The 15,796-nt window shown below is 55.0% G+C and overlaps 1 protein-coding gene and 1 long non-coding RNA gene across 4 annotated transcripts in view; one reads left to right on the top strand and one right to left on the bottom strand.

The window, feature by feature from the left end:
- The window catches only part of SPTBN2 (spectrin beta, non-erythrocytic 2), a 40,658-nt gene extending 25,692 nt beyond the window's left edge, over positions 1 to 14,966 (bottom strand). The window contains exons 1-7 of one of the 3 annotated variants that reach the window (XM_070359218.1): positions 14,849 to 14,966; positions 8,254 to 8,432; positions 2,975 to 3,126; positions 2,366 to 2,539; positions 1,214 to 1,305; positions 990 to 1,070; positions 562 to 677 (exon numbers count right to left, since the gene is read on the bottom strand). In XM_070359218.1, the coding sequence (XP_070215319.1) occupies positions 562 to 677; positions 990 to 1,070; positions 1,214 to 1,305; positions 2,366 to 2,539; positions 2,975 to 3,126; positions 8,254 to 8,410 (772 nt within the window). In that variant the 5' untranslated portion in view covers positions 8,411 to 8,432; positions 14,849 to 14,966. Of the gene's footprint in view, positions 1 to 561; positions 678 to 989; positions 1,071 to 1,213; positions 1,306 to 2,365; positions 2,540 to 2,974; positions 3,127 to 5,427; positions 5,852 to 8,253; positions 8,433 to 12,682; positions 12,781 to 14,848 lie in introns of those variants that run through there. The other 2 variants (XM_070359216.1, XM_070359217.1) reach the window with 2 other exon arrangements.
- Positions 5,739 to 12,918, top strand: LOC138984645 (uncharacterized). Its single transcript, XR_011461886.1, has 3 exons — positions 5,739 to 5,859; positions 8,518 to 8,650; positions 12,785 to 12,918. It is a non-coding gene; the product is annotated as an uncharacterized lncRNA (long non-coding RNA).
- Positions 14,967 to 15,796: the final 830 nt, after the last annotated feature.

The following is a 15,796-nucleotide window of genomic DNA, read 5'->3' as shown; positions in this document are numbered from 1 at the left end:
GAGCTTAATTTAGAACCCTAGAATTTTGGGGCCCTTAGAGACCTTGTAGACTAAGATTAATGTTTTGGCCACCCCATGGGGCATTGCAGGATCTTAGTTCTTCATGCCCCTTGCGTTGGGAGTGTGGAGTCTTAACTGCTGGACTGCCAGGGAAGTCCTTTTTTATTTTTATTTTTTTTAAATATTCTCATTTTAGAGGTGAGGAAACTGAGCCACAGAGAGGCCAAGCAACCAGCTCTGTGTTACAGAGCTGCTTCATGGAGGGCTGGGATAGAACCAAACCCCACACAGGGCTGCCTTTCTTCCTACACTGAAATAGAATTTTTATGCCATAAAATTCACCTTTTTGAAGTACACCGTTCCGTGGATTTTTGTATATTCACAGGGTTGTGCAACCATCACCGTGATCTAATTCCAGATCATTTCCATCACTGCCCCCCCCAAAGAAACCAGGTAAACCTCCAGCAGGGACTTCCGTTCTCCCCGCCCTCAGCTCTTGGCATCCGTCATCCACCTTCTGTCTCTAGCCCACAGCCGCTCTTTCACATAGCTCTGTCCCACCTTCAGGATCCAGCAGCTTCGTAAGTCCCAGCTCCTTCTCAGCCAGATTGAAGGCATTCTGCAGATTGTAGTGTGCATTACACTTCTTCAGGGACTCGAAATCCAGCAGGTCTGGCCTGGGTGGGGAGGGAATAGAGAAGGAATCAAGGGCACATGAGAGCCTAAAGAGGAAAAGGAAAGCCACCCCATCTTGATCTCTAAGTTCCCAAGCCCTCCACCCCCACTGCACCTCCCCACCTCGACTTCCCATCGCAAGACCTCTGTGCAGGAAGCACCCCCACATTCTGGGCTCTTCTCTGAACATTCACGCCTCCTGACTGCCGTGGAGCTCAGCTTGTCTCACTGCTTTGTCTACGTGTGTGTGCGGGCCCCTGGGTCATCAACCCATCCAGCAGCTCAGACAGGATGGCCAACCCCCGTCTTCTCACCGGTGTTTATGCACGATGGCGTTGAAGGCCAGCCCATCTCTCCAGCTGGTGGTGAAGTTGTTCACGTTGACATTGGGGTACCTATAAACAGAGGCCGGGATAGACAGTGAGTAGGCCTCCAGGATGGATCCGCAGCTCATAGTTCCTGGGCCCCCGTCCTTCCTTCCTACTGCACAGCCTTGGTGCATCCAGCCCTCCAAGGCCATGTTCTCTGGCAGCCTCACCCAGCAGTCTTCATCTGGCACCAGAGTAGCAAGGCATCCTTGGCTGACTTCTTCTCCTTGTTGTCTTCTGTTTCCACACTTATGTCTTGGATCTAAGAGGGAAGGAAGGAAGGAAGGCCCTCACTTCCTGAACAGCTTCCTTTCCGATAGCTCCTGGAGTTATCAGAGATGCTCAGTTATCAGAGATGTCCTGGAGTTATCAGAGATGCTCAGAAGCTCCTTAGACTCCTCAATTAGGGGCCTAGGGATACAGCCTAGGGCCTTTCTTCTCGGACTAATGACCACAGAACTCCAGGTCAAAAGGATTTGAGGCAGCAGAAAGGGGTGGGAATTCAGAAGAGGAAGTGCCTTGAAGGCAAAGATGCTGGTTCTTGCTGAGGGGAAAACTACAGGTGGAGAAGTGAACATTTCCTGAGAGCTGGGCTTCAAAGGTGAAGCTGATGGAGCTCTGCTTAGGGCTGGAAGGAGCAGGGAGTTACACTCAGGGTGTAAGCAGGCGATCAGGAGAGCTGTGATGGCATTAGGACCCTGGACTGGCGATGCTCAGAGCATAAGAAGGAGCTGGGTGGCTATTCTTTTGACAGAGGCGAGCAGAGTTTGAGGTAGAGGAGTGGACTGGTAACCAGACCCCAAATGCAGTTCTAACGCTCTCTGTGGTTTTTTGTGCCCCCAAATGTGGTCCTCCAGTGGACTAGGCAATGGTACCCGACTCCAGTCCTCTTGCCTGGAAAATCCCCTGGGCGGAGGAGCCTGGTAGGCTGCAGTCCACGGGGTCGCTAAGAGTCAGACACGACTGAGCGACTTCACTTTCACTTTTCACTTTCACGCACCGGAGAAGAAAATGGCAACCCACTCCAGTGTTCTTGCCTGGAGAATCCCAGGGACGGGGGAGCCTGGTGGGCTGCCGTCTATGGCGTCGCAGAGTCGGACACGACTGAAGCGACTCAGCAGCAGCAGCAGCAGCAGCATCGGACCAGGCCACAGGGAATTTGCCATAGCAGTTTGACAACACCCACGCTGGCCTCTGTGCTGTTTAATGATGAGGGTCCCCTGCCCCAGTGTGTGAGGTTCTGGGCCCCCCATGTGTGCAGTGACCATGGGAGATGCTGCACTGGTGTGCAGGGCACACGCCAGTTGACACCATGCGGGTACCTGGAATCGAAGGATGATGGTCCACACCAGCCCAAGGGTCAGGCGGTGGTTCCCGTCCACGATGTCATGTGAGCCCATGTTTTCCAAATGCACTTTTTGCTCCTTCAGGAACTGCAGCGCCTTGTCCACATTCTCCAGGCAGTGGATCCGCATGCGGCCCTTCGTGGGCTTTGGCTATGGAGGGAGGGGACACAAAGCCGTGGGCCTGTGGGCCTCCTCCTCCTCCTTCCCTCCTAGCTTTCCCGGGGCCCTGCCTCCTACGGCTTCCCCATGACCTCCCTCAGGAACACAGGCACCACCCGGGGAAGCTAAAGCTGAGTTGCAGATGAGGTTTGGAGCAGATTAAGATTCCCAAGGGAATTAATTGCACCCAGAGTGAGTGGGGAAAAAAAATGTTTTCAATGGGGCCACTGTTCCTGTCTCCCTGAAGCAATGTTCCTGGTTTAATCCACACAGCAAAGCCTCTCAAACTGAAACCATCCTCTGAGCAGAAGGCAGCCACTGCTTTCTGCTCTGTGGTGTCACTCTTCTCGCTCAGGGCCACCCCCAGGGCTTGTCCCCCTGGCCACTGTCTCTCAGGCCACCTCCTCCCTGGCGACCCCAGCTCACCAGCGTCTCCCCTGAGAGCACCTCGAGGAGCCTCAGGAGGTTCCGTCCGTCCCGGAGGTCGCTGTACAGGTCGCCCACCCGGCACGTCACCCGGGCCAGGTGCGAGTTGACCCACTTGGTGAAGGTTTTCTTCTGCACAGCTTCTCGCTCATCTGTGGCGGCAACATGGGGTCATTTCTGCCCTTCAAGAACCGGGAGCCTGCTTCTAAACATCAGTTGGTGGGGTTGGGGAAGTGAGGTCTGGGGAGGAGGAAGGGAAGGAATATAGCCGAGGGGAAAACCCACAACTTGAAAAGTCGGGAAATAAATTGGAATGAGTTCATGACCAGGGTCAAGAACAAAAATGAGAGACAGAGAGACGGAAAACAGGCTTTGAGAAGGAAGGATGAAAGAAATTACAGCAGGGGACATGCAGGGAAGGCCTGGGATCAGCGCTCTGCTGTGTATCAGTGGTGAAATCCTGTTGTTTAATCCATTAAGGCCTCACTTTTCTCATCTGTAAAATGGGCACATTACTTTCTCTTTCAACAAGTCATGGTGTTGACTGAGACACTGCATGTAAGATGCCGCACGAAATGTCTCCTGGATGAGTTACTGTTATTCAGGCATGATCTAACCCGAAGGAAAGAGTAAGAGTTGCTCCGGTCGGTCCAGCAGGAGCTATGGCTGTTCCCATTTGGTAGTGGGCAAAGGAGAGGGTATGGACTTCAATTACAGCAGCAGCTCTTCCAAGTGGTCATTAGAAGGATGTGACATTATAGAGCCTGCGGGTCTCCTGAGTCAGCCTGCCCTCCTGGGATAATTTAAAGAAAAGACGGGCTCCTCTATTTCTGGGCTGGTTCATTCAACTGGTTGCAAGAGGATCCTGTCCCAGGACACCAACATTCCAAAGTCAAGAGTGAATACATCATCGTGGAAGTTGGAAACAGGTAAAAAGTGAACCCGGGAAACACAGGGTGGGGCAGGGGAAAGCCAGGCAGAGTTCAGTGCCAATCTCACAAAAAGCGACGAGATGCCCACTGCCTGTCCACAGGGGGAGCTGCTGCTGAGAGACGGGATGCTGTTACATTTCCCAGAAAAACAAAAATTGAAATTATTATAAATGACATAGAGAATACCACTGACCCTGACACATTGGAGACGTTTACAAAGGTTTGTTGAATTGGACAGGAGTGTTAAGCCTTGGACCCCACATTTTTATAGCCTGGGTTTCAGTATATGAGTACATTCTACTCTTGCCTCATTATTTATGGTAATATCCACGACTGATAAATTAATTTCTTCCAGTAAAAAAAAAAGAAAAAATACAAATGACAAAGTGAGGGAAGAGGCTCAGCCCATTGGAAGTTGCTCTGGCCACTGGGATTTCCTCATGTCCCCCCTGGAGAGGCCCAGTGCAAGGACCCAACCCAAGTGGCCAGGGCTGAAGACTCACTTGTCTTTTCTTAGCACCAGCATCTCAGAAACCGAAAAGACTCACCCCTTAATCTCACATTCCTATGCACCTCACCCATAAAACACAGCGACACACCCATGTCTGTTCCTGTCTTTCTTACCTCCAACAGGGGACCTGGGACAACCTCAGCGTCCTACCAAGTGCTCAGAGGGCCTGATGCCCTGTGGGCCTCCTCTTAGGATCCACAGGCCCTGTGGGAGCCAGGGACCACCTGATCACCAGCCACGACTGGATCCAGGGAGTCTGCCCTCATGCCAGACACACGAGGCTGAGGCCATTTTGGCTCACAGGCAGCATAAAAGGGGGAAGATGTGGAAACAGGGGGCAGCTAGGAAAAAAAAAAATGTGCAAAGCCGACCACCAGCGACACAGCGTAACTTTACCAGGTGTCCAAAACATCCGCAGGCACACAGAACACCACGGCCCCCAGGAGAAACACACTGGCCTATGCGTGCTAGAGTGAACACAGCCGCCTCAGACCCATACTTGAACCCGTCTGCACCAGATCCCTTTGACACACTCCCCGGTTTCCACACACTCAAACACCCATTCAGAAATCCAGGACAGCAAAACGCCCTGGGCCCCTCCCCCGTTGGTTCAGTCCCCTGCCTCCTTCTCGGACCACCCCGGCAGGCGCGTCCTCCCCAACCCCCGAGAGTCTCAGGGAGACCGGGCCGCGCCTCCGCGCTCCGCGCCCCCGGGGACACACGCCCAGCGGGGCACCGCCGCCACTCCAGAGGGTCCAAGCCTCTCCGGCTCTGTCAGCGTCCGCGGATTTCCCGGCCACTTGTAATTATTCCCCCGGCACTTTGTCTCCCAACACAAACCGTCTGAGTCACAGAAGATGCTCCCCCTACCCCGGGGGCCTGGCTCCGGCTCCTCTCCCACGCCCCCAGCCGCTCTCTCCGTGGGGGCCCCCTCTCCGGGCGGCTCCAGCCGTGGCCCCCGCCCCCCGAGCCCTCCTCTCGGAGCCCACCACCCCACCCCCGGAGCCCACCTTGAAGCTGCTTGAAGCGTCCCTCCAGCACGCTGGCGTACTGAGCCGGGTTGATGAAGGCAGCGGGCGAGAGCAGGAGCCCCCCGGGGTTCTGAGCCCCCTCCACCGCCTCACAGTAAAACTCGCCGGCCCCGTTCAGGCCGTACCCGGGCGCCCTGCCCACCCCGTGCCCATTCATGGTGCCGCTGCCTCTCGATCGCCCGCGGCCCAGAGTCCATGCTCTGCCCGCGCCGGGGCGGGGCGTCGAGGATCCGCTCCCCCGCGAGCCGGGGGTCCCGGCTAGCAGGCCGTGTGGCCCGAGGGCGGTGGAAGTTTCGAGGAGTTGGGTGAAAAAGGAGCGGCGGGAGGTCCGAGCCCCCGAGCGCTCCGGCACCCGTCGGCAGAGCGCACCTGGTGCGGCGAGAGGAGACGGAGGCAGCTCCAGACAAACAGGTCGGACAGTGACGGGGGAGGGGCGGGGCGGAGCCGGCCGGCTGGGGCAGGGCCGGGCCCCCGGGCCGGAGGAGGGAACCGCCAGCGCCCTCGAGACCTGCCGGTCTGGCCTGGAGTTGCCTCGGAGTGCACCAGACCCGAGAGGGCCGGTCCCCACCCGCATCCCTCGCCTCCCCCGCGCCCCAGGTCAAGTCCTGCTTCCGAAGGTTTGCAGGGGTGTTGAGGATGCCCCCTGGCTGTGACTCTGGGAGGTCCCGCTCAGGACGTGGGCTTTGATCCCCAGCTCCGAGAGCCCCGAGAAAAAGAAATCCCGGGAAGGGCCAAGCCAGCTCAGTACTAGCCAGGCACGGGGCTATGCTGGTTGCTTACTTTCCTTCATTTGTGAAATAGATGGTGTTATCTTCCTCCCTTGTTTGTCATTCTCACCTCCAGTTCCAGATCCTTCCCTGCCCTGGGGCCCATCAGGCCGTCCTGGGGCCAGGCCATCCCAGGCCCCCAGTACACCCACAGCTGGGCACATCTACCTGACTCCCTTCCCACTTAAATATATATATATATAGCGACCCCATGGACTGCAGCTTACCAGGCTTCTCTGTCCATGGGATTTTCCAGGCAAGGGTACTGGAGTGGGGTGCCATTGCCTTCTCCATATATATATATATATATATATATATATATATATTTGGCTGCTCTGGGTCTTAGTTACTGCAGTGGGATCTTGAGTTGTGGCATGGGGATCTTGTTCCCTGATGAGGGATTGAACCCAGGTCCCCTGACTCTTCCTTGGGAGAGCCAGGTTCTCCCTGGTTCTCCCCCTTGGGAGAGCAGAGTCTTAGCCACTGGACCACCAGGGAAGCCTTCCCGTCCCACCTTTCTATGGGCTTCAGCCCTTGTCACTTACAGCCCACTCCTGTCCCCTCCCATCCTCCTTCATTCAGTATTTTCTGGCACCTGCTGGTGCAAGGCGTAGGGCTGGGTAAAGCCCATACAGCAAGGCCTCCTAAGAAGAGCCCGGTTTAGTAGTACAGATAAACGCCTACCGTCAGCCTGGGTTGGCATGCATTGAGCACACATCGAAATAGTCCTGGGTATCACACGTCATGTGCACACAGCTGTCATGACATTCTAGAGGCTACTCCTACCCAAAATCAGGGTACCAAAGTATCCCAAAGACTTAGTATTCTCTATGACCCATGTCTTCTGCCTTCGCTCAGCGATAGAAACAGTGATGAGTGTTTCACAAGCCTGAGTGTAGCCCTAACCAGAAAGACAGGGGAGCACAGGAGAAAATGATGAGGGATTCCCAGAAGTAATGGAATTACCCGAAGAGCTTTAAACCCCGAGTTCTGGACCATAGGTCCAAAGACTCTAATTCATTGTGTCCAGAAAGGGGTTTGAGAAGCTGTATTTGTGGAAATATCCCTGAGTGATCCTGTCAAAAGTGCAGCCAAGGTTGGGAACCGCCCCCCTGCCAGTGTCTCCCTTCATCCAGGAGGCCACCCCAACCACGCTGGGAGCACTGCCTCTCGGGGAGGAGTAGCTGTGACCTCTTCCACTGCACTGGGCTGGGAGGCCAGCAGGTCAGTGGAAAAGATGAGGGTGGCGTGGAGGAGGGAAACCAAACAGGGTGGGTGGCCTTGGAGTGTGTGGGTGACTCAGCCCCACGCCAGCCGCTGGTGGTGTCAGCTGGCAGCTGCACTCTTGTTGCCATGGCAACTCCTCCCCAGAACGCAGGGAGGCCCGTCGAACGGGTTTGCTGGTGCTCAGAGGAGCTTGAAGGGGAGAACCCAGGCCATAGTGGAAGGCAGGGGCTGAGGTGGGTGGAGAGCAACCCAGGAGGATGGGCGGTGGAAACCAGCGGTGGGTGGAAGGAACCTGCTTCAGGGAACGGGTAGATGAACTAAAGGGAGGAACAGGCAGCAGGCAGGTGGAAGGAACAGGTGGGGAGGGAGAGGAGCGGCTACTGAACAGGGAGGGGGAACAGGTGTGAGAGATGACAGTGAGAATCAAGGAAGACAGGAGAGGATGAAAGGGAGGGAGAGGTGGGTGGAAATAGAACAGCAAGACTAAGAATGCAAAAGAATTAAGGAACGTGACTCAGGGACAGGGGCCAGGCAGTCAGCTGAGCGCAGAGCGGAGCATGGCTGAGTCTCAGCATCAGCACGGCTTCTCCCTGCTTGGGGGGAAGGAAGCTGGGGCACTTTGTGGATTGCATGTGGTTTGTTCTTGAGGCTGGCATTGCGGAGTAGGACTTGGTAGAGTGATCTGGATTTCCCACTCTAGTGCAGTAGCTTAGAAAGAGCGTCGGTCTTCCCATGAAGTTGAAGGACTCTTCAAGACAAGCTTCCCTCCCCGGCATCCTCAACATTTCCCCCAGCCCTCCCCTGACCTCACCTGCCAGGGCCTTAATTCGGGACCTCTCAAAGAGGCGGGCAGAGCTGCTGTCATTGTCCCAGTCCGAGTCGGGCAGGTCCCAGCGGTTGTTGATGTCACTGTACTGGCCCTGGATCTCCAAGCTGTCAAAGTCTGTGGGCGACAGGGTGCTGCTCATGGTGGTGGGTGGCCTCCTGCTCCTGCAAGGGGAAATGGGGCCGGTAAGGGGCATCTCGAAGCCACTGAGCCCACCACTCAATATGTCTTCCTCTCCTCCTGCCCTAGATCTGCTCCACTCTACTGATGACCAAAGACTGTGGTTGCTTTCTTTGCCAGTGGAAATCACCCCCGGTGGGAGAGGAGAAGCCATGGTGGAGAAGCTGAGAGACAGGAACACAACAGACACATATGGAGTGAGGTCGGAAGGCGGCGGTGTCTCAGAGTGACATAGTGGAGACAAAGGGCTCCAGAGCCTCAGGCCAGAGACGGGCAGGAGGCAGGGAGCTGAAGGTGGCGATGGCCATCGGGGTGGCTCTGGACAGCAGTGTGTAAACTCCAGGGCAATGCGAGAAGCAGGCCTGGGACCCCATGGGCAATAGGGAGTACAAGCCAGAGTCCTTTCATTCCTGGTTCCACAAACTGTTCAGAGCCCTGCACCTCCCCTACTGCCTCCCACAAGGTGGCTTCCTGTACCCTGGAAGCGATTTAAGATGGAAAGACCCAGATCCTGCTCTCAGGCCAAGCCTGATGCACTGCTAGCAAGTATGGATACAGAGCCCAGGAGTTTTACGGAGGACACAGAATGGTTCTCTCCCTGGTTTCTTTCTTTTGTGTGGGACAGAGAATACTTAATAGGTGCTCGATGAGTATCAGTTGTGATATGTGTCCTCGTCACTTACATGCATCACCTCTGTGGGGCGAGGGACCACTATCATCCCTATTTCATAGATGAGGAGGTTGCTCCGTAAAAGTTAAACCAGGGTTCAAGGTCACTGGAAGGAGTAGAGTTAGGTTTTGAAGCAGGATTCTTTCTGACGCTGGAGGACAAGCTTTTTTTTTTTTGCCTCCCTGGGCAGCATGTGGGATCCTAGTTCCCCAACTAGGGATCAAACCTGCGCATCCCAGCATTGGAAGTGCAGAGTCTTAACTGCTGGACCACCAAGGAAGTCCCTGGAGGACAAGCTGTTAATCACAATATTTACATGTTCCTCGCATTTCCTGGAGCCCTCAGAGCTCCCTGAGAGAGATCAACAGCCATCCCTCCCTTCCAGGGCTCAGGCTGGGGAAACTGGGACCATGGATGCTTGCCAGCACAACTCACGGCTCTGTGTTACACAAACAACCCTGTCCTTCTCAAAACTAACAAATGAGCTTCAGATTAGTTTCTAGGGATTTTTTTTTTTTTTAAAACAAAACTCTACAGTTCAAAGTTCTCGAGTAATTCAGCACTCATTCAAGAGCATGGAGGGGGCTGGCTCTGTAACTGAACCCCAAATTCTGCATTTCTCATTTTCCTAGTGCCTCTCAAATACAAAGATATTTTAATCCTTAGCGCCACTTCAGAGGGTTGAGGCTATGACCTTGGCAGTCTCTTGTTCTGGAAAGGAAGTACCTTACCTCCTGTGTGGTTTGGGGGGACAGAAGAAAGAATGGGTGGTGACATGTGGGTGGGGAGGGAGATGTGTTCCCATGGGTGCACAGGGCAGAACTTGGCTTCTGTCATTAAGTGGTTCCACGAAACGGAACCTGAGGCACCTGAAGGCCAGGACTGCCTACCCCTCCCCTTTCTCCCAAAGGGAAAACAGCAAGGATTTCCCTGGGAGCTCAGGTCTCAGGTTCCTAGATTTGGGCTTTTCATTCCCTTTAATAGGAAAGAGGGGCTTCCTTCATAGCTCAGTCGATAAAGAATCTGCCTGCAATGCAGGAGACCCCAGTTCAATTCCTGCGTTAGGAAGATCCCCTGGAGAAGGAACTAGCAACCCACTCCAGTATTCTTGCCTGGAGAATCCCATGAACAGAGGAGCCTGGCAGGCTATAGTCCATGGGGTCACAAGAGTGGGACACGACTTAGCAACTAAACCACCACCAGTAGGAAAGAGAGCTTCATTTCCACTAAGCTTAGGACTCCTTTCTCATTTAAAATCCATCCTTTCCCCTAATCCCCAGCAGAGTCTTTCAATTTGCTCTGTAAATATTTATATAAAAATAAATTCTAGGGCAGAGTCAGGGCATCCTGAGGAGAGAATGCTGTAGGCAAGGTGCGACCTGAGCTAGAGTCCCCTAACACTCTCAACCATGGGACAGGGAAGCAGTCCAAAGCCCAGGACCAATTCGAATTCCGTTTCTCTGGGCCCCTCAGCTTAGGGCTTCCCCACCAGCAGCCATGCAAACACTTAGCTCTGGGATGGACATTCCCAGCATGCCCGCTCTCTCTGCATAGTGTGTGTGACCATGCTCTTTGAGACCACTGGACTGCAGCCCACCAGGCTCCTCTGTCCATGGGATTCTCCAGGCAAGAATACTGGAGTGGGTTGCCATGCTCTCCTCTAGGGGATCTTCCCTTCCCAGGGATTGAACCCTAGTCTCTAATGGCTCCTGCATTGGCAGGCAGGTTCTTTACCACCAGTGCCTCCTGGTAAGCCCCTCCCTGCATAGACCTGCCTGAAAAAATCCCTATATACCAGAAGTCCCCAACCTTTTGGGCACCAGGGACCAGTTTTGTGGAAGACAATTTTTCCATGGACTGGGGGTGGAGGGGATGGTTTGGGGATGATTCAAGCATTTATTATACACTTTATTTCTATTATTATTACATCAATTCCACCTCAGATCATCAGGTATTAGATCCTGAAAGTTGGGGACCCCTGCCATATATGATGCTCCCCTTCTATTCTGTGAACCCTTTTTTTCTTTTATCAGAAATCACAAACCTCCTAAAACCAGTCTCCAGGGGTATGGCCAATGAGCTGTTGTAAAAGAACTAATTTGGGGGAGCTCCCTGGTGGCCTAGCGGTTAGGATTCTGGGCTTTCGCTGCCATGACCCAGGTTCAATCCCTGGTGGGGGTAAGTTCATGTAAGCCGTGTGGTGCAACCAAAAAAAAAAAAAACCCCACTAATTTGGGATTCTTCAGGTGGGCCTATGCTTGCCATTTCTCTCCAGACCCCGCCACTCCCTGTTGGCTCCTTCCCAGCTTTGTCACACATTTTTATTACCTACTTGGTCCCTGAAGGCCTCTGAGGTTTTCAAACCCTGCTTCGTCTTTGTACTCCACAGAAAGCAGAAACGCAAAGCAGCAGACTGTGACCCCGTTTCCAAACTGTGTGTCCCCAGGACCCCTGGAAGCTGCACAAAACCAAACATGTATTGGCTTCTTTTTGCTAATCCAACTTGGTCCCCTTGATGGGACTGAGGTGTGGGATCCAGACCTCTCAGTGAGGTCCAGCTGTTAGAGCTGCTCCTATAACTTGGGGGAGAAAATGTGAAGCTGGAGCCTCCCCTTCTCCCAGATAAAATGGCCCTCTGGCCAAATCCAATTCGAGACATACATGCTTTTCATCCCTGAGTTTCCAGGGATGCCTGCCATTGTATGGGTAAGGAACCAAGATGGCACTGGTGTCCTTAGATCACAGGTCCCCATAGGGTGCTTTCTGGTGTCCTTAAGCACAGCAGTTCTGAGGGCCTCTGAGTTTTGGTTTCCAAGCATTTGGGCTCTGGAGCCCCCTGGCCTTTTGGACAATATGCTGTGTTCCCTGCTACCATCTTCAGAGTCCTACAGATTTCTGTTTCTTTAGATAGATCCCACCCTGGTTTCTTTTCTCTGATTTATCATTCCTTGCTTGTGATCTGGGTCTCCGTACTTATTTCCTTAGTCAGCCTGTACCCCTAGCCTCATGCTCACCTACGTCTCTCTCTTTGCTGGAGAATCATCTACCTGATTGTTCTCCATGGATTCCTGGACTCTGGCAAGAGGACAGTACAGCAGCTAATCCAGATTACAGTTTCACCAACGCCTTATTCTTAGCCGCTGACCTGGAGGCCAGACCTGAGTAGCTTACATTGTTCATGCTACGAGAAAGCCAACTCTCGCCAGCTGCAAGCTTGGGGTCCTGCTAGGTTCTCCGCCCAAGCACTGCTCAGCCTAGTGCCTGTCTTCCAGGGCAGCTGCCCCCTCCCCTTTCCTCCGTTTTGCTGGCATGTAAAGCTAGAAATCCAATCCCTCCGGCTAGAGTCTGTCTTGTACCCTAATTCCCTCTCTCGCCACATCCTCCTCCTGATTAATTCTCTACCTCCCTCAGAGACAGTTGATCATTCCCTCCTCTGTGCTCCCACAGCACTTCAGGATGCTGCTATTATTACGCTTATCACATTGTATTACAGTTAGTTGTTTATGTGTCTCTCTGCCTGCTCCCTTTTTAACCCATTGAGGACAAGGGTTGGGTTTTACTCACCTTTGTATTTTCCTAGTATGATAGCTATTCAATAAAGAGATATTGAATGAATGGGCTAGCATTCCTCCCCACTCTCATCAAATGCATTTCTTTTTTTTTTAGGTCTAGAGAAAAAACACAAGGAAAGAATGAAAATGGCATCAGAGAAGAGCCTCTGCTCCTCATCTCTAAAGTTCAGGATTATTCTCAAACTTGCATGAATAACAGTTACTTGGAGGGCTATTAAAACACAGACCAGTGGGCCCTGTTCCCCAGAGCTTCCGATGCAAGAGATCTGGGGGTGGGGCCTGGGAATCTGCATTTCTAAACTGTTCCCAGGGCACACTAAATCTACTGGCCTAGAGACCACATTTTGAGGACCACTGCTGTCCAAAGATGAGGAGCAGTTAGAATTAGAAAAGCTACGAGAGCAGAGAAGACACAACGTTTTAGGAGTGAGTGTGACCTGAGGTTAGCTTCTGGGTCTGTTTAGGCTCTATCCCATGCTAAACTCAAATACAACTTCCCCCGAGAAACCCCAAGACCCACAAAGAGCCGGAAGCCTCAGGCAAGGAGAGAGGAAAATGAAGATGGAGTGGGTTTGAGATCTAATGAGACAAATAGAGCTGATGGCCGGACACAGGCGAATCAGAGGCCCGGAAGGAGGGCGATATGGCTGGAGACGGGGCTGGGAGGCGGAGTTGAACCAATGACAGCAGGAGGGATAACAGATGAGAAGGAGTGGGGACTTTGGCAAAGTAAAAATCTTTTGGGACTCAAAGTATGAATGGACGAGCAAAGAGATAAAAGGAGAAAGAAATCACAAACTCAGGGCTGCTAAGATAGCAAAAGGAAGATGCACACAGGGAGACAAGACAAGCAAGAGACAAAACCCCAGCCTATTCCCTCAAGGCTGTGTTCTTGATAAAGCACGGGGAACTCTCCTCCAAGGAACTTAAGAATTGGGCTGGAGAGTGGGAATGGATTTTTGCTTCATCTTGTCCTTCAGAATCCTCCACTCAGGGCAGAACTATTCAGACTACTTTTCACTCCCTTGCTACGCCCCTCCCCCAAGTCTGTAACCCATGGGTTACATCAGTTTCCCTAAGGAACAAATTTAAGATCCCTATTAGCTTTTTCCTCCTTACTCCTTTGCTCTTCTGAATATGCCAAGAGGTTGCCCCGCACCTCAAGCTGAGACACAGATTTGGGACTCACTCTGCCCCCTTCACCCTCAAGGAAAACTGGTTTGTAGATACCCTGCCGGTGCCTGAACCGACTAGCGCTGAAATTGTAGCTGCCCTCGGAGGGGAGGAGGGCCGCTGAGAAACAACCCATGGAGACAGCATGTAGCAGGTTAGGACAGGGGCAAGCCTGCAGCTCAGACAAGCATGCAATGCCACGGGGTTAATGGGCTGAAGTCGTTCCGAGCCAGAAGGGATGGCAAAGGCCCGATTGTGGCGCTGGCGCTGGAACACCCCAGAAGGAGGCCTTGCCCGCTAGCTCTGCGCCCACGGACTCCAAGCCGAACGCACACATCTTGGCCACAGGGACACCTTTCGCTGCCACTTCCCCGCCACCCGCAGGGGTTTCATTCTCCTTTCTTCCTCTGGCAGCGTTCCCCTCACCACGGCCAACCGTGTCCCCTTCTCTCACACACTGTGGGGGAGCATAAAGGAGAGCGTGGAGCTAGCTACCAAAGAGGCGAGGAGAAGCCCACCCGGCTCCCCAGGGAGCCCCCGGCCGGCTAGCGAGAGGGAGTCGGGCGCTGGCAGCCTCGGGGCAGGGACCGCCGAGCGCGCCCGCAGCGCCTGGACCGGCGCCGGCCGGCCCGCCTCCGCGACGCGAACAGCTGGCGCTGTCACACACGCGCAGAGCCCGGCGACCTGCTCCCCTAACGCGTTTGTCAGCCCCAACTCTTCCAGACTCTTCTCTGGGCTCCGGAGAGGCCCGCGTCCCGCACGCCACGATCCCCACCGGCCGCACACGGGTACCTGGTTGGCTGGCGCTTGACTCTCCATCCAGTCCCAGGGACCCTGAGGGTGCGAGCACCCGGGGCCGCATCCTCCCGCCCCGGCTCCCCCGACCCGTCCCGACCCCGACCCCGACCCCGCCGCCCGCGCGCGTCTGCACAAAGCGCACCGCCCAGCCGGCCGGGACAAAGCGCGCCCCGGCGCCGGCACCTACCTCGGTGCGGAGCGCTGGCCCGACAGGCGGGAGGGCGGCGGGCGGGGGCGCACCGGGAGTCGCCGCGCCCGCAGCCCGGCCGCGTGGGGCGGTTGCGGGCGGCGGCCGGGCGCACGGCAGGCGGCGGGCGGGCGCTGTCACGGGGCGCGAGCCGCACGGGGGGCGCGCGGGGCCGGCGGCGGTGGGGCGCGTGGAGGTGCGCGGGCGCGAGCGGCGGGACTGCGGCGCCGCGGAAGGAGGACAATAGCCTCCCCCTGCCGCAGGCCGCCGGCTCCCGCGGGAGGCCGGGGACCATCTGGAGCCGGCGGCCCCGCGGGGCTCCAGGCGGGGCACGAGTCACCCCCTCCCCGCCCGGCGCCATGGCAACCACGGCCCCTCTCGGGTCTCTGCTTAGCTCCCCGGCCCGGGGTCGCTGACCTTCCCCGGGGCGAACGCGGCGTCGGCTCCTCCGCCGGCTCCCGACCCCCCACCGCCTACCCCGTGAGTGCCCCCAGAGCCCCGCCTTCCGTTCCTCGCCGGCCCTGGTCACCCTCTGGCCGTCTGGGTACCCCCCACCGCTTGCGGGGCTGTCTCCGCTGTTTGAGTACCCCACCTTTGTCCCTGCTCCGCTTTTCGCACAAAATCTACATCCCCGGAACATGCGATCTTTCCTTTAACGACACTCACCGCCCAGAAGGTTTCCCAGTATTCAGCCTCTTTTCCGTCCCGATTTTTTCCTCTTTGGGCACCTCCGGTCAGTCCATCTCCCTTTAAGCATTTCTTTCATCCATCCCTTCCCTCTCTGGTCCTCCTTCGGTCAGGGAGGCCGGCTCTCTTTCCCAAAGCATCTCCATGGTACCATGTGGTGGAGATTCGTCTCCTCGCAGATCAGATTCTCAGAACAGTCATCACTGCAGCTCCTCTCAGCTCCTTCTCAGCTCCTCTCATTTATCAACCAGAATTCCGGCC

Source organism: Bos mutus, chromosome 22, assembly GCF_027580195.1.
Source record: "Bos mutus isolate GX-2022 chromosome 22, NWIPB_WYAK_1.1, whole genome shotgun sequence".
NCBI lineage: Eukaryota > Metazoa > Chordata > Mammalia > Artiodactyla > Bovidae > Bos > Bos mutus.
The sequence above is the reverse complement of the archived record's forward strand: the minus strand, read 5'-3'. Positions and strand labels throughout refer to the sequence as shown.